At 38.8% G+C, this 23647-nt stretch overlaps 1 protein-coding gene across 1 annotated transcript in view; it reads right to left on the bottom strand.

Annotated features, from left to right (window-relative positions):
- The window catches only part of Man1a1 (mannosidase alpha class 1A member 1), a 162669-nt gene that overhangs the window by 117142 nt on the left and 21880 nt on the right, over positions 1-23647 (bottom strand). The window contains exons 3-4 of the mRNA XM_090338209.1: positions 5718-5814; positions 3452-3567 (exon numbers count right to left, since the gene is read on the bottom strand). Of these exons, the coding sequence (XP_090194335.1) occupies positions 3452-3567; positions 5718-5814 (213 nt within the window). The remainder of the gene's footprint in view (positions 1-3451; positions 3568-5717; positions 5815-23647) is intronic.

The following is a 23647-nucleotide window of genomic DNA, read 5'->3' as shown; positions in this document are numbered from 1 at the left end:
TCCCCAAACCAGTGAAGACCCAACAAAAAAAGAAAACTACAGATCTATCTCTCTAATGAACATAGATGCAAAACTCCTCAATAAAATAGAACAGAATCCAGAAACAAATTAAAAGAATCATAAACTATGATCAAGTAGGCTTCATCCCACAGATGCAAGGCTGGTTCAACATTCGCAAATCAATCAATGTAATACATCACATTAATAGAGCTAAAGATGAGAATCATATGATAATTTCTCTGGATGCAGAGAAGGCATTTGACAAAATACAACATCCATTCATGTTGAAAGCACTAGAAAAAACAGGAATAAGAGGTACATTCTTCAAAATAGTAAAAGCCATATATGAAAAACCTACAGCCAGTATTACACTAAATGGTGAAAGACTGGAACCATTCACCTTAAAATCATGAACTAGACAGGGATGACCACTCTCTCCACTTCTTTTCAATATAGTGCTGTAACCCTTAGCCAGTGCAATAAGGCAAGAAAAGGACATCAAAGGCATCCACATAGGGAAAGAAGAAATTAAACTATCCCTATTCGCAGATGACATGATCCTCTACTTGAGTGACCAAACAAATTCCACTCCCAAACTTCTAGAATTAATAAACTACTTTAGCAAAGTAGCAGGATACAAAATTAACCTTCAGAAGTCAGTAGCCTTCTTGTACACTAACAATACACAAACAGAAGGCCAAATCAAGAAAATGATCCTATTTGCAATAACCCCCAAAAGAATAAAATACTTAGGAATATACTTAACCAAAGATGTAAAGGAATTATTCAATGAAAACTATAAAAGCCTAAAGAAAAATTAAAGAGGACATCCCATGCTCATGGCTAGGGAGAACCAACATAGTGAAAATGGCTATACTGCCAAAAGTGATATATAAATTCAATGCAATCCCCATCAAAATCCCAAAGACATTCTTTACTGAAATAGAAGATATAATTCAAAGATTCATATGGAACAAGAAAAGACCTAGAATAGCCAAAACAATTCTAGGCAAAAAGAGCAATGCTGGAGGAATTACAATACCAGACTTCAAGCTCTACTATAGAGCCACAGTAACAAAAACTGCTTGGTATTGGCACAAAAACAGACCAGAAGATCAGTGGAACAGAATAGAAGACCCAGAAATAGAACCACATACCTATATGTAACTTGTATTTGACAAAGGAGCCAAAGATATACAGTGGAACAAACACAGTCTATTCAATTATTGGTGCTGGCAAAACTGGGCAGCCACATGCAGAAAACTAAAAATTGACCCTAGCCTTTCGCCATGCACAAGCATTAACTCAAAGTGGATCAAAGGCCTCAACGTCAGACCGGAAACCGTGAAACTGCTACATGATAAAGTAGGAGAGACACTGGAACTCATAGGCACAGGCAAAAGATTTCTGAACAGAATCCCAGGGTCACAACAGATAGGAGAGAGAATCAATAAATGGGACTACCTAAAAATAAAACGTTTCTGTACAGATAAAAACATAGTCGCAAAAGTAGAGAGACAGCCAACCAATTCGGAAAAGATATTCACCAATAATACATCTGACAAATGCTTAATATCCAGTATCTACAGGGAACTCAAAAAATTAATCCCCTCCAAACCCAATAAACCATTCACTAAATGGGCAAGGGAACTAAAGAGAGACTTATCAGAAGAAGAGATCAAAATGGCAGAAAAGCATATGAGAAAATGTTCATCATCCATGGTCATAAAGGAAATGCAAATAAAAACAACCCTAAGATACCACCTTACCGCAACAAGAATGGCTAAGATTTTGAACTCAGACAATGACAATTGCTGGTGGGATTGTGGAGAAAAAGGAACCATACTACACTACCCTACCCTACTCTGGAAAGCAGTGTGGAGGTTTCTTAATGAACTGAAAACAGACCTTCCCTATGATCCCGCCATACCACTTCTGGGCATCTATCCTGAACATCATAACCCAAGATATGATAAGGACACCTGCTCAGCTATGTTCATCTCTGCACTATTTACAATAGCCAGGCAATGGAAACAATCCAGATGCCCTACTACAGATGAATGGATACAGAAAATGTGGTATATATACACAATGGAATTCTACATAGCCACCAGACAAAATAAATAATGGCATTCGCAGGGAAGTGGAAGAATCTAGAGCGAATCATGATGAGTGAGACAAGTCAAGACCTAAGGAACAAAAGGTACATAGTATCCTTAATATGTGGCTATTAAATCCAAAGAGTACAATAGCAATAACTGCATACCCAAAGCTATGGACATGGTAATGGAAATATAAACATAACTATATAGATATAAAAACCTATGACTCTATAGACATGTTTTATTTTCTAAAATTAACATGTTTCTATGACATACAAACCCTTAGCCTAATTTTGATTAAGTTCTAAATACTAAGTCCCAGTGATTGTAAATAGATTCCCTTCTTGAACACTTGTATGTTAAACCTGTCATTTAAAATATGATGTAAAAATCAACGTTAATAAAGAAAAAAAAAATAATACCATTAAGTAAAAGACTAATTGTTTTCTTAGATTAGGTTCTTTGCCAACCTGAGACAAAATGATGGCTACTAAATTAGATTAGAGGAGACACAGTGCTTCTCAATAAAAATTATCAAGAAGTATAAGAAGTATCCGCTATCCTCAGTAATGAGTAAACAGGGTGTGAGTTAACAGGGTCTCCAGGCATTTTCTAAAAATGATTGCACATAACAAAAAAGTATTTTTTGTGGGTCATGGAGTTTGACCTCAGCCTGGGCTTGGTCCCTGGGCTCTTCAGCTCAAGTATACTGCCCTACCTATGGGCCTGGGTATTGTCCCTGGGCTCTATAGCTCATAACTACTGCACTACCATTGAGCCAAGCCCCATTTCCCATTTTCTAGAGGTTAACTGGAGATAAGAGTGTCAGTTCCTTTTATGCCAGGGATGGCTTTAAACCTTGATCCTTTGATCTCAGCCTCCTGAGTAGCTAGGTTTACAGGTGTCAGCCACCACGCTTGGCCACAACAAAAAATTTTAAATTTCATATATACATACATGTATGTGTGTATATACATGTTTAACAAATGTGAAGCTTTACTTACAGGAGAGCTTAAAAGTTTATTACTGTTGTGGACTTCATGCACTGTATGAAGTTATCTAAGCAAAGAGCCACCTATACCTGTTAGAATGAAGGTCCAACACAGCCCTGTGGTCTACACCATGACCCCAGGGCTTCAATGTTTAATAGGAAAAGGTTTAAAAACAATAAATAATATTCATCTCTTAGGATTGTCGGGGAACTTTAATAAGACTATTTGTCAGAGGTAGATTTTAGTAAATATACATTTTTTGGTAGTTTTTAAAATCACTGCAATATAATAATTTACCCTAACATGTCAGAAACCCTCATGTCAGATAAAAATTCAAGAACTCAATTAGAAACTTACCACATTAAAATCTAAATTTTTTTCAATCCATGATTTTGCTTCCTGAAATTCATCTTTCATTCCCATAATGAAAAGCGTATCCAAGGCATCTACTATAGTTGCTCCTTTGATATTGCCTAAAAATATTAAAAATATTTTTAATAAATACTTTGGCCACACCTAAGAAAGACAAAATGTAATTCTTAACTTATAAATAAGTTACATTTAAATATAATCTAAAACTCTTTCTCAAGGAAAAGAAACAAAATAGATACCAAACTAAAAATTACCATAGTAATTACATAGACTACATCATGATATCCTACTTTTAATGTTTCCCATCTTTTTTTTTTTTCCAGTCCAGGGCTTGAACTCAGGGCCTGGGCACTTGTCCTTGAGCACTTCTCAAAGCTAGCCACTCTCCCACTTGTGCCATGGCATCACTTTCATCCTTTTCTGTGTATGTGGTACTGAGAAATCAAACCCAGGGCTCAGTGCATGCTAGCTAAGCACTCTACCACTAGGCTACTCTCTCGGCCCCCATCTTTTGTTGTTACGGTGATATAAAAATTTGGTGAAACAATGTATGGCACTGTGTAGCACGTGGCACACAATAAGTACTCAATGAATATCAGCTAAAACTGTTGTAGGAATATGAATTATTAAATATGGTTACTTAAAGTGATAAAAAGTCATGATTTCTATTGGTGAATGCAGCTGTCCCAGGACAAAACTGAATTCCTTTTATAGTGTTATTTGTATCAAAATCTCAAGGCTTGTTGTGTATTGGTAAATTCTAGTGACTTGGGAGGCTTAAGAATGGGAGGATTACAGTTCCAAGAGAGAAAAATCTATGACATTCCATCTTAACAGATGGAAGAAGGATGCAGCAGATGTCTGTTTGTCATCCACCTTTGATGGGGAGCTTAAGTACAAATCGAGGCAGGAAGCGAGGCCCTATTTCTAAAAAGAACCTGTTCAAAATAAGGGCTGGAGGTGGCTTAGTGACAGAGTACCTACCTAACAAGCATGACCTTGAGTTCAAACCCTAGTATCTCAAAACAAAACATCCCTAAGGGTTAGGTGAGAAAGAAATCAAGTTAAGCACAAAGGGTACTAAGTAGGTCTCTGACCAAGGAATCCAACAAATTTTCTATTTACTTTTCTTCCAGAACAGGAACATCAATTAATATCTCCACAGCAGTAATCACAGAAGGTTGCTGTCAGGATCAGCTCAGCATGCAAGAACAGATAGATGGAAGCTGAAGTAACTGGCCTAATCCATACTCACTATGTCATTTGGGTACAAACATCAGAACCTACCAACCAAGGAATGAATGACAAAACATAGCCAGCCATTTGCCTCAACCAGTTTATCTAGACACAGCCTCCCTTGTCTTGGGAGGCAGAGGTAGAAGGATCTGAATTTGAAGTCAGCCTGGGTAAGGAGTTAGGGAACTTCTATCTCAACAAAACAAGTGAGGTGGGAGGCACTTAATCTGTAATCTCAACTGCTTGGCTGGTGGACGTTGAAAAATTATGTTCTGAAGCTGGAAAAGACAGAAGAAAAGACCCTATGTGAAAAACAACCCAAAGCAAAAAGGGTTGAGGGCACAAATTCAAGTGGGAGTGCACTTGCTTAGCAAGTGTGAGGCCTGGAATTCAAACTCCACTACAAATAAACAAACAAACAAAACACAAAGCTTTTACCTGTTAAGTACAGTTAAATGCAACTGACTAATTTTCTATTTGTGGAGCTAGAAATCCTGAGGCTACACCCTATACCCACTACACTGGACTCTTCAGAAGTCCTTAATGTACTGTGTTATCTTTCATCTCTTTTGCTGTCCCTTGGTTATTTCATATCTGATATATTGTATATATGTTTATTTGGTTATTTGAAATAGGATAGGGAAGGGAGGAAAACAAGAAGAAGGGTGGGGGTGGCGGGAGGGAAATGGGTTCCTAAACATGAGAAAGGGTATCAATGTCTGTGAAGTAATGCACCTTCTATTTGGCAATATAATGTAACCCTTCTATTAATTACAATACAAAAATAAGAAAAAAAGTGTTTAGTAACCTGCATGAAGTTATGTAGGTTACTCTGACATGCATCCACCGTTCTATCTGAAGGACACACCATACAGTACCAGAAGGTAACTTCATCAGGTGTGAGTTTCCCAGCAACACGGAGGGCCTGTATCACACAAACTTCTCTGCCACCTACAAGTTCAGGCAACTGAAAAGGAGATGAAGTCACTAAGAAATATAAGTACACACTACTCACCAAACAAACTGCTTGAATGGCCCTCTTTTGATATAGGTTTCAGTTCATTCAATCCCCAGGCATAACGTTTGTAATTATTCCAAGCATGTTTCATCATCTGAGGGAAAATGAACTTGTAATTAGAGTTGAGAAGTTTTTGCTACAAAAGAGATCATTTTAGATTTAAAGGTTAAAACATTCAGATTCACTACTTAATAGGATGATAATTACAAGGCCGGTATAAGTAAATTAGAATGCATGAAAATGATATACATTTGTATTTATAAGTGAAATTTTTCTGAATCCATTTAATCCTATTTAATATAAGTATCATACTTGATAAAAAAAAAGTCAGTTTCCAACAATGGAAATTTAGTTTATCCTGGATTGATAGGTCATTCTTAGAGGAATCTATTTCATTCTCTTAACAGATTAGATAAGCAAATTTACAGTTCACATTTTTGTACAAGCTTCTACTTTGTGTAAATCATGGTTATTTATCAGACAAATATTCAAGGTTATCATTTTAAACATGTCAATGTTTCTTAATCAAGAAATGTATTTAAAATAGCTACAGGAAAATATGAAATTCTTCAGTTATGCTTAGATTTTGAAAAACTTTCACTTACTTTAATACAATCAATCTAATTGGATTCATGTGTATGTGTTAAATAACTCTGATTCTTACCTATTACCAATCAAAAGACCATGTAAAAGCAACGTTTTCAAAGCCAATCTTCTCTCTCTTAAATTAGTTATGTGTTTTTCAATGATTTAATTAAAAAACACACAAGATGGCCTACTCAAATAGCTAGAATTTATTCAGTCCCTTATCTTTGAATAAAAGTAATCACGACTGTAATCCTAGGAGGCTGAGATCTAAGGATCTTAGCCAGCCTGGCCACAAAACTCCATGAGAGTCTTATCCCCAATTAACCACCAGAAAACAGAAAGTGGCATAGTAGCTCAAGGAGTAGAGAAATAGTCTTGAGCTGAAGAGCTCAATCCAGGATCAGAGTTAAAGCCCCACAACCAGCAACAAAAAAAAAGTAATCAAAATATAGACATGACCTACAAATCTGGTTCTACACACTAAAATATCTAGAAAGAATTACTACATAAAATTATAGGTAGTATTTAAGGTCTATTTCTCACTAAAAGTCCTTAATAATAGCAATACAACTGTATTCATGTCATTACATGTTGCAGGACATGGTATTGTTATTTTTTTAAGGTACTGAGATTTGAACTCAGGATTCTGAGCCATTAAAGTTCTATACTACTTGGGGGGGTGGGGGGAGGGTAATGGGTACCAAGACATATGAAAGAGTATCAATGTAAGTGAATTAATGCACCTTCTATCTGGCAAATATCATGTAACCATTTTATTAATTACAATAAAAATATATTTAAAAAAAAAGTTCTATACTACTGAACCATATTTCCAGCCCTCTTTTATACTGCACTGCTTTTGAAACAGGGTCTTACTTCCTGCCCAAGCATCTATGTGGACTAGGATCCACCTCTCTGGGATTCTTATAATAACTAGGATTACAAATGTGTGCCACCACCCCCCGGGTCTTGTGCACTTTTCTGCCAGGGCTGGCCTCAACCATGATCCTCTCTATCTCAGCCTCCCAAGTAGTTAAATTATAGGCACGAGTATTTTTCATTAACTGTTCTGTTTACTTAAAAAAATTACTATTACTTTTTTGGAAGCTTTAGCTGTGCTGTTAACTTTGGAAAAAGTATCCTAGTTTACCTTGTTGAGTTGGTGTTGTACAGAAATTAATAGCCATATTGGTCTAGAAAAATTAAACAATTTTTTTTCATTTTTACAGGGGTAAACACACTGTATTAAATATATAAGGTCTTATCTACGTGGGTTTGATTATAGAAACTAATAAAGTACTCTCTAAATAATGAAAAAAATTACTATTCCTACTTTAACAGTTACCAAGACTGGGCTATTGGTAGGGTATCTGAATAAATGCCTCCATTCTATATGGTATTGAAATATGTTTTATTGGCATGATTTGTCAGATGAAGAAACTGAAACTCACAAATAAAACTTTAACTCAAAGGCATGATTGTCCACTACTGTCAAGAAGATCAGGATCTATTTCCATCATCAGAGGCATAGAGCAAGAGGCTAGTGTGTGGAACAGGGTCAGGATTGCCCTTGGGTTGAGGGCCTTGCACTAAGTGATGGAGCATAGTGGGAAGAAATCAGAATATAGCAGCTTGGAGTCTTTAGACCGCAAGGTTTCACAGGCTATGTAAAGCAGGTGGGCGCTAAATGCCTAAAAATATGCTCAGTGTATTCTAAAATTAAATAGATGTGTAAAAATTTGAGGTGGATGCCCGTGGACTTTGTAGTTAATGAATCTCAGTCTATGCTAAGAGGAAAAGCTTATGGAGACCAATAAACAGAGCCATCTGTCTTCAGTTCACTTTTAAGTCTTCTTGAAGTGTGGTGCTGAAGGCAAGATCTGTGGTCCAGCCAAACTCAGGGCCTACTGCTGCAGAGGACCCATGGGGCTGTCTCTGGTTCCTGTACAAAGGCTCAAAAAGGGAGAGCCACCTAAGTTACTGCTTGTTAAAGCTGACAGTGCTGTTTCTTTTAGTATCATACTTAGGGTTGATGGCTTTGAAAACACTGACTTCAAAGCCTGACAAGTAGTTTCTGCCAAATTTTTCCAGAAGTCACTTGACTGCTGTATAAAAGTGACTTCTAGAGCTTTGAGATGTAATCTCATCTTATCAGCCTTTGGTGGAACTAGAAAAGGATTAAGGGAACAAGATGAGAAGTAACTTGAGGGAATTAATTCAGTGTTTTCTCCAGACTTCTCCACTGGAGGGAAGCTTGGAAGTAGGTGAAGGTAGAGCAGCAATATAGCCAGCCATCTTGCCTTGCCTTATGTAATGCTACCATTATCTTTGGGAATGAAGACAGAAGACCAGAGGGAGCACTATCCCAGGCACAGCCACAGGCAAGGTATAGTATATAAGCCTGAACACTGCTGTCTGACAGTGGGACCCCTTAAGCCCTTTGTCTGCACATTCTTAGAAAAAGAACATCTGTAATAAGTATAAGTGCTGACAGTAGGAAAGACTGACAGAGAAGTTGTCTACATGGGGAGAGGAAACATGAAGCACACAGGAACTTTCTGTTCAGTTCTGCTTTGATTCCAAAACTGATTTTAACAAAGTAAGGGGGGGAAAGGGGGGGGAGGAAGAGAGAGAGAGAGAAATATGAATCTTCCTGGCCACCTGGTGAGATCAAAGCTGGCAATGCACCAGAGAAGTAGACCTCAGCAAGCCTGGCTAACTACAGCCACACCCACCTTCTCAGAGTCCTCCCAGGCTTTGGAAGTTAAGTAGAAAAGGACAGAGAGAGGGCAGTGGGAAGGGAAAATGGGCATTGAGTGAATGCTGAGTGGGCCAGGATATGTAAGAAGAGAGAAATTAATGGAAAAGGATAGAAAAGAGGCCAATGTCAACTAGAGGTGACAGAATCCAGAGCCTAGTGTGACTCCATATTCAGAGGACTACAGGTCTAGAATCTGCCACAATTATACCTGAGAACATTTAGGATTCTTTCTCTTGGCAGGAACCAATACCTAAGAGAGTCCTGGGAATGACTTTCACTGAGGCAGCCCCACCTCCAGTTGCCTTCTAGATGTCATTTCCTTGTACAGAGAAGACCTCTCCCTACAAGGATCATGTCCCTTTATCAAATTAAAACACTTTTCCATATGCTTTGCTCAATTTCTCCTTCAATGCTGAAATGTGTTAGTCCTCTTTTCTTTTGCCTAAGGCTACTCAGGTGTTCTATTCCCAGGGGTTTTTAATCCTAATGTTGCAATGGCAATTCTTACTTAGTACCTATTGGTGCCAGGCTGAGATTTACAAATTGGGAGAAAGGAGGTTTGGGAAACAGAATGATTGCATGGGGCACACTTATACTAAGAAAGTATTTGTGGTTTATCTGAAATCCAGTTTAACTGAGAGTGATGTATTTCATCTAGATTAGAAGGTTAGGATACATCCAATCATGGGCTTGATCCCTACTGCCAGTTCTCAGGCTTCTACCTTACTTTTGCAATCAAAAAACAGATCTCAAACTGAAAGGCCAGGCAGGGATAGAATGACTGGAAATGACAATAGTGTGCCAAGACTAGAATGAAGGCCTTGAGAAAAGCTGAACACAGTGTAGGAAGAATGTCTGAAGCCAGCCTCAGACAATGTTCCTATGACATCCTATCTGTAAAACTAAAATGTTAAAAAACTAGGATCATGGGCTGGGAGTTTGGCCTAGCAGTAGAGTGCTTGCCTAGCATGCATGAAGACCCCAGTTCGAACCTTTGATACATCATACATAGAAAAAAGCCAGAAATGGTGCTGTGGCTCAAGTGATAGAGCACTAGCCTTGAGAAAGCCCAAGGACAGTGCCCAGGCCCTGAATTCAAGCCTCAGGACTGGCAAAAACAAAACAAAAACCCTAGGATCATGACTCAAGGGATAGAGTGCTTATTTAAGTAAGTATAGGCTCTGAAATCAATCCCCAGTGCAATGATAAAGAAATTCATGAATAGTATGATTAAAAGGAAACAGTATGAGCCATAGTTAGCCAAATCCCAGCAGTGTGCATCATACCCCAACTCCTCACTAATAGGCACAGGTCTAGCACTGATGTCTATTTTGGGGGAGAGGGTATGGGGCTTGAACTCTGGGCCTGGGCATTGTCCCTGAGCTCTTTAGCTCAAGACTACCACCCTACCTCTGGAGCCACAGCACACTTCCAATTTTCGGGCTGTTAAATTAGAGATAAGAGTCTGATGGTCTTCAATGCCTGAGCTGGCTTGGAACTGTGATCCTCAGATCTCAGCCTCCTGAGTAGCTAGGATTATAGGCGTGAGCACAGCACCTGGCACTGATGTCTATTTTTATTTCCATGGCATGCAGCTTCTCATAGGCCAATGACAAAACTTACAACACACTCTAGTACAAGCTGGCCCAGAGTTGCCTAGGATTGCTTGGGCGTGTGGTAGGTGGGCCCTCTATCTCTTTGTCATAAATTAGCAAAGTCCTTGAGAATCCTTGAGATCAGAGATATAGAGAGCATTATTCACCAACTTTTCAGCAATTCTCTTCTTCCTGGATGAGTACTCGTTTTCACATTTTAGAAAGCATTTAGAATTTTAAATGCTCTGCTCTACAAATTGAACAGCATGAGCTGTCATCATTGTGGGCTTTGGCATTGGAGGCTGTAAGGAAGAAGTGAATGAATTTTAATTGTCAAACACCTACGACGCTGTACTGTGAACGGGTTTGATACAATTCATCATACTTAACCCTCACCGTGCCCTATATGGGGTATTATAGTCCACATTTTTATCAATAAGGAAGCTGAGACCTAGTACAGTCTATAAGAATTGTGGTCAGGCCTAACATCAAAATAACACAAATTTCTCAGGCTGTAGAGGCTCATACCTATAATCCTAGCTAGTCAAGAGGCTGAGATCTCAAAATATGGTTAGCTGAGCAGAAAAATTCAAAACTTTCTTATATCCAATTAATGAGCTCAGATTGAGGCTGAACTCTGAGTTCAAATCCCAGTACCAGCATATATACTTACACACACACACACACACACACACACACACACACACACACACGAATAACACAGATCACATCAACTATGAACTGATACAAGGAAAGAGTCTCCAGCTCAGCCCACTCCTGCTTGCCTTGACCTACAGCTCTCATAACCATCAATCAATCCCTTTATATTAACCCTTACTCTAACTCTTTCCCAAAGCCTCTCCATCTGGTATATATGTTACTTAGCACAGAATTTGACTCCACTCATTGGATTTATGAAGAACAGTGAATCTTTTCCTGGGTGCCAAGCTATAGAATACACCACCAGTTTCCTTCAACTATGGTAAAATGTGAGGCTTTGTTTTGACTACCATCTTGGTAACCTCTATTGGGTTTTCTTTAGTCTCATCTTGACATCCTGTTTCTTGTTGCCATGAGTGAAGTGGGTTTGTTAATTTCTACTGGAGGCTGCCACTTCACCTTTAATGAGCATGTCAGTTTTCTTCAGATCTGAGTGTCTTCAATTCCTCCCCAGCCAATTTTAAAATACCTTTTTGTTAAAAGACAGCAGGAGATATATAAAGGAATAATTATTTAATGCTCCCGATGAATTTTAACAGGTTATTGAGCATCAATCCCTCACTGAAATTTGAGACAATTTCTCTACAAAGAGTTAGATGCCTGACAAAGTCAGTTCTGTATTTTTTTTAAAACCGAGAATTCTACTAATCTCTACTTAAGGAGGACAGATTATCCTGTTACTACCTCGTCTCCTAGCAAAAGCCAATATTTGTAGTTACTGCTCAAAATATTAGATCATGTGTATATAATGGTTTATTGATGATCAAATTCTGATGTTATTTTACAAAACCATAATGACATTACCACATGGAAGGTGGTACATAGTTAAAAAAAAATCCAACAAAAGCACACACACAAAAAAAGCAAAGGGGAAGCACTTAACTAATATGTAAGCACAACTTCTGCCTTCTGACAGGACAGAAATTCCAAAGTTAGTTTCACAACATTTTCTCTACATAAAACAGTTTTTCATCTACTGAGGGTGTATCACTTTCATTATTTCCTACTTTAAGGATCTGTTTTGTAGTTAGTGACTCTGGTCTCTATGCTAACACTGTCATTTTAGTTTAAAGGTTCAGCATCAGGGCTTCTGCTCTTTTCTTATCTGACTGATTTTTAATTAAACTAAACCTATATTTATTAGATTAGTCTGTGGTCAAGGTAAGGCTAGCCAGTTGAACTTTGAAGACAATGATACCAGCTTCTCTGGTCCTCAAGCAAAGGCTAAGAGAGCTCTTCTCTACATGAGAGGAACCTGAAACTCTAGAGCTGTTCTAGGGACAGACAGAAAATGTGGTTCCTCTGCTAGGATACCATGATGCTGCCTTTAGAGTCTTAGGAGACAGTAACTTATTTGTGCAAAACAAAGTACTACTTTGTGGGCTATTTCATTTCAAAAGGTTTTTCTATAATATTTCCAATAAAAATGCCATCCTAAACATGTTTATCTCATGCATGCCATTCTATGACCATTCAGTTTTACTGTAACAGTGACACTTTTTTTTTACCATCCTTGTAGAAGACATAGCTAATGTACTGAACGTTATATATCAAGAAGTACAAGTCTCTGTCCATCACAACTATCCATCAAGGAAGGCAGTGACTCATTGAAAGTCCAATTCGTACAGATAGATGATTCAAAGGTTAAATCATTTTACCAGGGCCATATCTATTAGCAAAGGATCAAGGCTGGTTCTGATATCTGATACATTGTCTGGTATAATGTCCTGACCCAAAATATGTAAGCTCTGGAATATGGAAAACATTTGTCTTCCAAACATGCTTCCAAATAGTGAATTAATTTTTGTATTGTTGGTGTACATCCTTTTGTTTTTCTATTACCTAATTATTCTAGTGAAGTTCAACTTCTAAAGTGAGACTCTCAGAAACATGCAAAATTAATTTCCAGTTAGGTTCTAGTGGCTCATGCCCGGAACCCTAGTTACTCAGGGGTGCTGAGATTTGAGAATCAAGGTTCAAAAGCTAGCCCAGAAAGAGATGAGACGTTCATGAAACTCTTATCTCCAATTAACCATCAAAATTCCATAACTGGAGGTATGGCTCAAGTGGCAGAGTGGCTTTGAGTGAACAAACCAAGTGTGTATGAGGCCTTGAATTCAAGCCTGAGTACTAGCACACGAGACACACACAGACACAGACACACTAAGATTTTTTAAAAAGCCAATTTCCTAGCAGAGATTTCCAATAGAGCAAAACCTAGATACATAAGGCCATATAGGATGACACTAAATGAAAGGACCTCTAGGATATAGAAACAAAAGCCATATAATGAGTGATTGCTGTCCTTAATGTACTATGTTATCTCTCATCTCTTTTTCTGTCCCTTGGTTATCTCATATTGTTACAGCATTTTACCTTGTTATCTGATATATTGTATATATGTTTATCTGGTTATTTGAAATAGGATAGGGAATGAGGGAAAACAGGATGAGGGGCAGGAGTGGGGGAGGGAAATAGGGACCAAAACATGAGAAAGAGTATCAATATTTGTGATGTAATGCACCTTCTATCTGGTGAATATAATGTAACCCTTCTATTAATTACAATAAAAATTATATTAAAAAAAAGCTAAGCCCTTTTTGTTTGTTGTTGTTGTTGTTGAGAATCTTGTGGATAAAGGAAGAAACATAACCTAATTTCATTTTGTGACTGTTTAGAAAAAGACACTGGCTGGGGCCGGGAGTTTGGCCTAGTGGTAGAGTGCTTGCCTAGCATGCACGAAGACCTGGGTTCGATTCCTTGGTACCACATATGTAGCAAAAGCCAGATGTGGTGCTGTGGCTCACGTGGTAGAGCCCTAGCCTTGAGAAAATCTAGGGACAGTGCTCAGGCCCTGAGCCCAGCCCAGGACTGGCAGAAAAAAAAAAAAAGACACTGGCTGGGAGCGGTGGCTTACACCTATATAATCTTAGCTACTCAGGAGACTGAGATCTGAGGATCATGGTTCAAAGCCAGCCTGGGCATTAAAGTCTGCGAGACTCCAATTAACCATTAGAAAACTGGATATGGCGCTATGGTTCAAGGGGTAGAGCAGTAGTAGCCTTGAGCTGAAGAGCTCAGGGACAGTGCCTAGGCCCCGAGTTCAAGTCCTACAACGAACAAAAAAAAATGCAGGGGAGCATACTGTGCCATATCTTTGATTATATGCTAATAATATTGTAAGCATTAGCTTAAAACTCCACTAGAGTTTCATTTAAGATTTCTAGTATGTTATTAAGACTACTGAAAATAAGAAAGCATCATTTTAGATGTTACATGACACAGAATCATATTAGGGCAAACAGTAACTTCTAATCTACTTGTATTATGATCACGCTATAAACCATAGCTTCTGTGGATTGAAGATTATCTAAGCTCTCTTGTAAGCAATAGCAAGGATTTCCTGGGCTCTACGATTCTGGGAGAATTTTAAGTTCTGATAAAGCCTTATTTGAAAAAAGAAATCATCATTCATTTTGCTGTTGCTGAATGGAAAATGCCCAACATTAATTATATGCCAGATCCAGCGGCCTGTTAAAATGGACTCTCAATTGGTTAGTTCTTGCATGGAGAGCAATGACTTCCAATTTTCTTCAGCTTAAAAACTGGCAAAGATCTCATAAATTTAAGAAGAAGAAAAAATGCCAAGTTTTCCAGGAGAGGTCAAATTATTTTTCTGTTCAAACAGACTATACAAAGATGTAAAACAGTCAGAGAAGTAGAGAAAGATATGAATAAATATTCCAGCATGCAGATGGTACAGACTAGGCTACCCTATATCCAAGTGATCTACTCCTTTAGTGGCACCAAGGCAGAAGCCATAAAAGCCAGAAAGTGCTTTCTCAGCCTCTCCACAGCTAGTGGTGGCTGCAGGATAAGGCGCTAGCTCATGACCAGCTTACTAAAGTCTGTGGGTGGCCTTGTTTTCCCTCCTTCTTCCTTGAACCAAATGGGACACATGCCTATGGCAGATCTGGCTTTCTAAAAAGTGTTCTACCTTAAAAGACCTTCTGAAAGTAGCATTTTTATTAAATATGGTGCATTGGGTTAATGAAACTGATCATTTAAAACTAATAAGTGCTTAATTGCAATTAAAATTAGGTATGTTTATACAGTATTTTAGCTGAGTTATCGTTTTTCTCTACTTTCAAATTTCTATCCCTCTCTGTGTGTGTGTGTGTGTGTGTGTGTGTGTGTGTGTGTGTGTGTGTGAAAGGATACAACAGTATCCTCCCAAGTTTTATAATAATCACACCAAATCTTTTCAAAAATAGGTCAGTTTATTTGTGATCTTCCACTATCAATTTCCATATATACTTTCTCTCTCATACTTTGCATTTTCATGGTTTGTACAATATCAGAATTCATAGCCTATTGTTCCAAACAGAAGCATGACCTTCCAGCATTGACAGAAAACACCTTTCCGGTACTGAATATAAAATACTGTCCTTGGCTTAGGTCCCCTAACTTGACTTAAAATATCCTTCTTTTAAAATACTCCTTGGAACCAGAATGTTTTTCCTTCTACCAGAATGTGCTGTCAGAATTTATGAGAGATCTGTCCTTCCTGCCTGTTTCCTTGGTCCTACATCAGAAACTCACCCAGCAATGATAGTCTCTTAAGAGTTTTACTGTCAGGGAACTGAGGTCCTGAAATCAAATGGATCAGTACATGGCTGACAAATGTTTACACTAGGCAATGGATTCTACTATAGGATCAGCAACTGCAGAACACACTCTCACACAGGAAGCTAGACACATTTTTGTCAGCCAGGTAAAAGGCAAATTTCTAGAGACTCAGGTCAACAGGGTAGAACCTGTCTTGGTATTAGGATCACAGATCAAAAGGAACACCCACTCCTTTGTGCTTAGGCTGAAACATTTATACCTGCCCAATCTTCCGGATAGTTAAGTTCCCAGGCCTCTACTGCCCTCAGCATCTGTCTCCAAGGGCTTAGTGCAGGGCTGTGTGGCTAAGTGACTGGATCAACTGCTTTTCTTCACCATCCTGACCTGAACCTTTGCATCCTGGCCCCTGATCTACTTAGACTCATGATTACAATATGATGCTTGGTTGATGATCTCTAGAAAACAGACTTAGATCTCAAATTCTTTCGAATGGACTCCTGGCAACCAGCCACCTCTTAGAAAGGAACTATCTACTATGATCCTAAAGCCCCTCTTTGCCCCTGGCAAACTATCACTATTAAATGTTATCGTATATACTTAAACAGGCAAGTTATTTATTTGAGTTCTGTTATGCTTGCTACCAAGACAATTCTGCTTATAGATACTATTTCTATAATGTAGCATTGTAATCCAAGGCCCCTTTTCTCCCAATCAACTAATTCTTGATGAAGAAATGGAAGCATTTTCCATGTATTTTCCAACATAACTTCAGCACAAAGCACTGAATTATGAAGTGGTGAAACAAGATTGGGTAACAGTCATTTCAAAATTGGAGGAAGGCCTTCACTAGTTTCCAGCTGCTGTGAAGCTGGATCTTTGAAGTGCTGCTCAAACATGCAACCCAGTCAGCCCCTGTCAAGGTGGCTGCTGACTGAGGAGGTTCTCCCTTCCAATAGCCTGAGATCACAGCAAACAAGTTGGACTTTGCCCAAAGCCTTGAAAGATGCTAATTACATTTAGACCTGCTCCTTCTTCAATCACAGTCTGTGAAGAAGTACTTATCATGCTTCCACCATGTTAGAGTGTCACAAAAACAAATCTGTAAAATTCTAACAAAGATCATATTACACAATACTGAAAACTGTTTTTCCCAGTTTCCAGCTCTGATATTACCATATGGAAAATTGGATTCGAATAAAAGTTTGTTTTCCCTTCCTTGTAGTATGTCTTTGTTTCCTTTGATTCTATACATTCCAAGTCACAATACAGTGACTCCCCCCCCCAAAAAAAAAACAGTAGAGATCAGCCCCTGTGCAATTAACACCTTCCTCTTGCTGATATTTACAGATGCCAAGGATTTGTTAAACACCACAGGACAAAAGTATTTTGATTACAATAAGGTCATGAACTCAGATATTTTATACCAGCACTGTGCCACAGCACCACGTAATGAAACACAGGAGTTTTTGAGTACCTAATGATGTCTAAAATGCCAGTGTTCTGCTTAATTCATGACACTATTCAGAGGCAGAGTACTGTTGTGTTTGTGGCTTGTGATTCTCAGTTTCTCCAAGTAGACAATGTAAGAGAAGATACAAGAATGTGTTTGATTCTTTTCTTCCCTTCTTGCATATTGGTCTAATCCATTCCCTGTACCCTGTGGCACTGGAGGTGCTAGTGATCAACGGACCAATCATTTAAAGGACAAATTCTGTGATGGTTAAACAGCTGGGCTGGCAGCTCATACTTGTAATTCTTGCTACTTAAGAGGCTGAGATGTAAGCTCATAATTTAAAGCCAAGTGGAGCAAAAGTCCCACAAGACTTCATTTCCAATTAAACAGCAAAAAGCTGAATCAGAGGTATGACTCAATTGATACACTGCCAGCTATGACCACAAAAGCTAAGCAAGACTCAGAGGCTCTGAGATCAAGCTCCAGTACTGACACAAAAAAGAACTGATAAGCAATGTCTTGGACAGTGTAAATGGTAACTGAAGCAGTTAAAGTTGAAGCACAGGCAAAGGGGAAACAGAATAATAAAATGACAGGGGTGAGTAATGGTGGAAAAATCAGTATTTGAAACAACATCCTAAATCATCAGGTATGCCTATACAATGGGAGGGAGTGAAGACAGTAAACACAAAAGCCTTATGTAATATTGAGGAATAAAAATAATACCAGCAAGATGTTTCAGACCTTGCAAATCCGACATTGCAATCTATGTTTGAGCTAGGTTACTATTATGGGTAATTTTCTTGGCTATCACTACAATGCAACAGACTGAGCAACAGCCATATCTCAAACCGAACAAACTCTTTCCCTTGTGATCTGTAGAAAAAAAACCTTACTAGAGGATTAGAAAATCAATAAAACTAGAAATCCTATGCAATTTTTCATGGAAGTAGAACATTTCTGACCTTAAATATGTATTCTAGATATGATGTACACTTCCCCCCATCTATGTTACACATAAAAATGGGTGCACACAAAAGGCTTGGAGTTTGGCCTCTTGGTAGAGTGCTTGCCTAGCATGCATGAAGAACTGGGTTCAATTCCTTGGTAACACATACACAGAAAAGGCCAGAAGTGGTGCTGTGGCTCAAGTGATAGAGTTCTAGCCTTGAAAAATTGGTGCACAGATCCACAAGTTCTTTTCTGTAGCCACTAGGAATAAGGTTTTCCTACCTTTCATTTTCCTGCAGAAGAGCCTTGTGACTTCAAGCTTGAGTGACTTCAAGTAGGAGCACTGTTTGCTCACTCTTGACAGGCAAAGGTCTTATTTGCCTACTGAGTTATTATTAAAACTATTTTTAAAAAAGATGCTGTGTAAGAACAGGGCTTCTCATTACCACTACTGATGTTGTGATTCTTCTTTGCGTTTTGCTAAAGCGGCGTGAGGAGTAACCCTAAGTACTGCTGAATACTATCTCCAAACATTGGATGCCTTTATCTCATCCTAAGGACACTGTCAAATATACTCTGGGGGGTCAAAACAGCCCCAACAGCTAGATTCAAACACACTGTTCAAATAGGGTAATAAACCTAATATTTGCAGAAAATGTATACTAGTCACAATTTCAATCACTTTCCATGTATATGTAAACTCTTCCACAATGCATTTAATTTAATGCCCAATTCTATCTCTTTACATTCTCCCCATCTGATGGGTAAGAAAACAAGTGTACAGATCATCAGACATGTTGAGTGGCAGACAGGGAAATCAAATCCAGAGAGCCAGGCTTGAGTTTGTGTTCCTAACATTTATGTTTGCAAAGAGAATTCGTCTTAGTAGTCTTTTAATAATGACATCATAAATGCTTCTGCTGAGTTCAAAACGGTTATTTGTAAAGTACAAGAAAAAATAGTAAGCTTAAAACAAGATACTTTATCCAAGGTACTTAGGAAGACTTCAATAAAAGTCCTAAGAAATGAAAAAAAAATGGATTTGAACATTGTGCTTGCAATATGTCAATATTCCTTATGTAGATATCACTAGCCTTTTCTTTCCTATTTGCATATACAGTAATAATGGTTGAAACTACAAAACTACTATAAACCTTTCTTTTTATTTGGGTCAGTTTTTTTTTATAACCACAGGCACATAGTACCTCTTTTTTTCCCTGCCAGTCCTCAGGCCTTGAACTCAGAGCCTAAGCACTATTCTTGGACTTTCTCAAGGCTAGAGCTCTACCTCTTCAGCCACAGCACCACTTTTGGCTTTTTCTGTGTATATGGTACCAAGGAGTCAAACCCAGGACTTCATGCGTGCTAGGTAAGCACTCTTAACCACTAGGCTAAACTCCAGGCCCCACATAGTACCCCTTAAGTGACCAGTTCTGTTTGCTGAATATAAGTCACAATGACAACCTGCATAGTCACCAATGTCTGTGGAGTGGCCATGCCTGGAGGCACATGCTGCATATATGTTGTGTCCACAAGAGGTTAGCGATGTGAGTTAACAATGTAAAGCTGTCAATGCTCTAATCCTGAGACCTGTGAGTATGCTATTCTACATAGCAAAGTGTATTTGGCAGCTAGAATTAAGTCATTTGAAAACAAATAGGTGGACTTTTAATATAAAAGAGATGAGTCTGAATTCTTCAGTTAGTTCCAGTACTATGAACTGGGCCCTTAAAAATGGAGATCATCCTTCATTTGGGGCCCACAGATACAACAGCAGGGAAAGCCTGAGATTCAGCTGAACAATATTTGATGTGATGTTGATGCTTCAAAAAGGAGAGATACTTACTTCCCTTCTACATATATTAAAACTTGAAGGAAACAAAGGCATTTAACATGATGAAATACTAATCCATGAACGTTTCTTATTTTCTGGATTCTATTGTACGACACAAAAGCTACTAAAAGAGATGCTAAGGGCCGGGAGTTTGGCCTAGTGGTTAAAGTGCTTGCCTAGCATGCACAAAGACCCGGGTTCGATTCCTTGGTACCACATACACAGAAAAAAAAAAAAGCCGGAAATGGTGCTGAGGCTCAAGTGGTAGAGCTCTAGCCTTGAGAAAGTCCAAGGACAGTGCACAGGCCCTGAGCTCAAGCCCAGGACTGGCAAAAAAAAAAAAAAAAAAAAAAAAAGAGAGATGCTAAACATTCTCCTCTCTCCCCGCCCCTCTTTCTATCAAAGTGTAAATGAGTTTGCAAGCAGATTCTCCATGGGAACCTCAAGCTTAGAGCCCAGGCTAGCTGGCATGTTGCTCTTTAGCTTTAGGAGAAACCAACGAACCCACTCCTTTTCTGATCTATGTAAGAGAGCAATTTATATTGTTTTTATCCAGTGTGTTTGTGGTAAATTGTTGCCACAGTGACAGAAAACCCACACCACAAAACATGCTCAAGATAAGTAATTTCCTACTGCCTTTCCATGAATTACTACAATGGCAGAAAAGGGCTTAGAAGGCTGGTCTTTCAAACTCATGAACTGGTCCCTTAAATCATCAATACGTTCCTAAGTTTCGTAACATACAAATACTCTGGCATCAATTCACCTACAGGCTCCTACTTTCAATGGCCATGAAGGTAGGCATTATCATCAGTTTTATAGATGAGAGAGAAGCTCAAAGCCCTGTGAACATACACAGGGTTAGACTGCTAATAAGTGGCAAAGCCTTGAGTTTTTTTCATCTTATTCCTTTTATATGTGCTGCCTTGAACAGTAGAAAAGAAAAAAATACAAAGATTTAAAAGCAAGAGTCATAAAAAAAAACACAAAGAAGTGATTTCGTGCTGGCAGAAAAAAAGAATAGGTAAAAATATATGAAACTAATAAGGTTTAAATCTAGTCTTGACAGATTGGCAGGATTTCAAAAGATAAATTAGATAGTTGGGATAATCTCTCCCACCACAATGGGGGTATGGGTGTGACTTTATCACATTATAGGCTGTTAAGTGATGGGCATCTCAGGGCAAGTTTGGTTCCCAAACTGGTATTTTGCAAGCATGTTTATAACACAAGTGATGGAACAATATGACCATGCTAATTGCTGGTGAGTGATCATTTCAAGAGGGCAGAATTTTCTGTAGTAAAAATAGCACAAACCCACTAACAAGTGGGGCCAGAGAAATTTTCCATAAGACACATGCAGCAAATCAGATGTCTGGATGCAGCAGAGATGTTGGGAGGAGCCCTCCCCTGGGCCATGGTGACACTATAGCAGAAGTTGATACTCTAGCACATGGCCATGGCTGATTAGATACCTGACTAAAGTTGGGTCAGATTCTCCATTCTAGGAATGGAGCTTATTAGAAACTCTATTAGTGCTTAAACTCATTGGTCATGTAAACTCTAGGGTTAATTCATAGAGTGTGTGCGCAGAGGAAAGAATAAGGCAGCCATGTCTAGAGACAAAGATTTGGTTTGAGGTTTGTCATTCCAGGACCTATAAGGGCTCCTACACACTTCCTGACATGAAGAGTTGTCCCTGTTCCCTCCAACTTTAAAATTTACAATACACATTTCTGGTCTTCTTGTTTAGCAAAAACTGAATGGATTTACATTCTTACAAAGGTTGCATTCTCTAAAAAGCACTGGGAAATTATGTGCTTTCCCTATGTTCCAAATACCTCGTATAATGCCAAGGTGAAGTCAATTTACTTGTCTGCTTTCTTCAGATGTAGCAGAATGGCTGAATCCCATTACAAAGAAAAGTCAAACTAGTGAGCAGAGGGTGCCATCTCAACTCCATGGCTACTCCTGAACTGTGAGCTCAGCAAGGCCCTGCATACCTTCGCCACTCTTCTAAGTCTCCTCGTTACCTCTGGCTACCACCCCCATCCCTCCAGTCCCATCCACAGAGGACTGACCTTCTTGCAAGGGTTCTCTGTGCTTTGGAGCTACACTGCAACGTGCCCAGCTACTCTGTCGAATCTGTCCCAATTGGCGTCACCTTCAGTGTGCTCCTTACCAAATCTAAAGGACAGCTCTCAGTCTTAACTTGCCTCATGCATCAGTTGACACTGCTGAATTTCACTCCTTAAATTATTAAAAATCTGAAAATGCTCCAGGGTACCACACTCTACTAGTTCTCTTTCTGGGTCCCTGATTTTTCCTCCTCTGGCACCTGTCTGACTTGATGCCGATGTTCCTCAGGCCTCCAGGCTGCTGTCTCATCTAACGAGACATTCCATCCCACAAGGGTCTTGTCTGCTTTCTCAACCAGATGGTCTCAACACTGGCCTCTCCTGTCCAACCATCTCTGAAGTATTGTAGACTAGTGTCTGTCAGAGACATTCTCCATTTAAACATCCTTCTCCTCTCATACATTGTACCCTATATCATGACCTCTATATCCTTTGCTTCATCTAGGACCCTGTTCATCACTTAAACTCTTGCTTAGACCGAGAAATCTAGCATCTTTCTTTCACTGTATTCCCTTCCTTACTTTAAGTACTTATTTTTTTAATTACACAAGGATTTGGTTATTTTTTCCATCTCTGCTACTCTATTGTACATTGAGGCATCATCACCTCTCATTTAGTCACTGCTAAGCATTCTAATATGTCCTCAATATTAAGTCTTAAGAAAATTCAGTATGATTTCCCTCTAACTCCACTCCACAAGTCTCTCTATGATATCAGGAGAGCCTCTGAAGACCTGGTAGCATCCCTGCTCTGCCTCCCTGACATGGCCCATTTCATACAGCAGTATTCTCAGCTGTACCCCATGGCTCTTACCTTGGCTACCCCTCAGGGCCTCTGCATTCCCTGTCCTTTACCCTTCCTCCCTCTTGTACTGTCACTAGTAAAATCCATTCTCTCTCAGGGCTCTTTAATTCTTCACTTCTTTCTGAAACCAAATCCCTCAAATCTGTCAGAGTATCATACATGGAGTTTTTCTATATCTCACTTAACTGTCCCAGCAAACATTCCTACAGCAGCCTTGAAATTCCCCTGCCCTTGCACCCTTCACTTTCACCCTTCAGACTCAATGGTGGCAGTGGTTACATCTGTCTTGCTTAACTGCTGACTCTCCAGTGTACACAGTGCCACTTGTTAATATTTGTAGAAGCATTAATGGAAATGATTCTTAATCTGATGTATCAAAGCAAAATTGTATTAAGTTCTTAAAAATCACTTGCTATAATGATTACTACATTAACTTTTGTACACATTGAAAAGT

The sequence above is a fragment of the Megascapheus bottae genome, chromosome 8, assembly GCF_031878675.1.
Source record: "Megascapheus bottae isolate mThoBot1 chromosome 8, mThoBot2.hap1, whole genome shotgun sequence".
NCBI lineage: Eukaryota > Metazoa > Chordata > Mammalia > Rodentia > Geomyidae > Megascapheus > Megascapheus bottae.
Note: the sequence above shows the minus strand (reverse complement) of the source record. Positions and strands in the feature narration are given on the sequence as shown.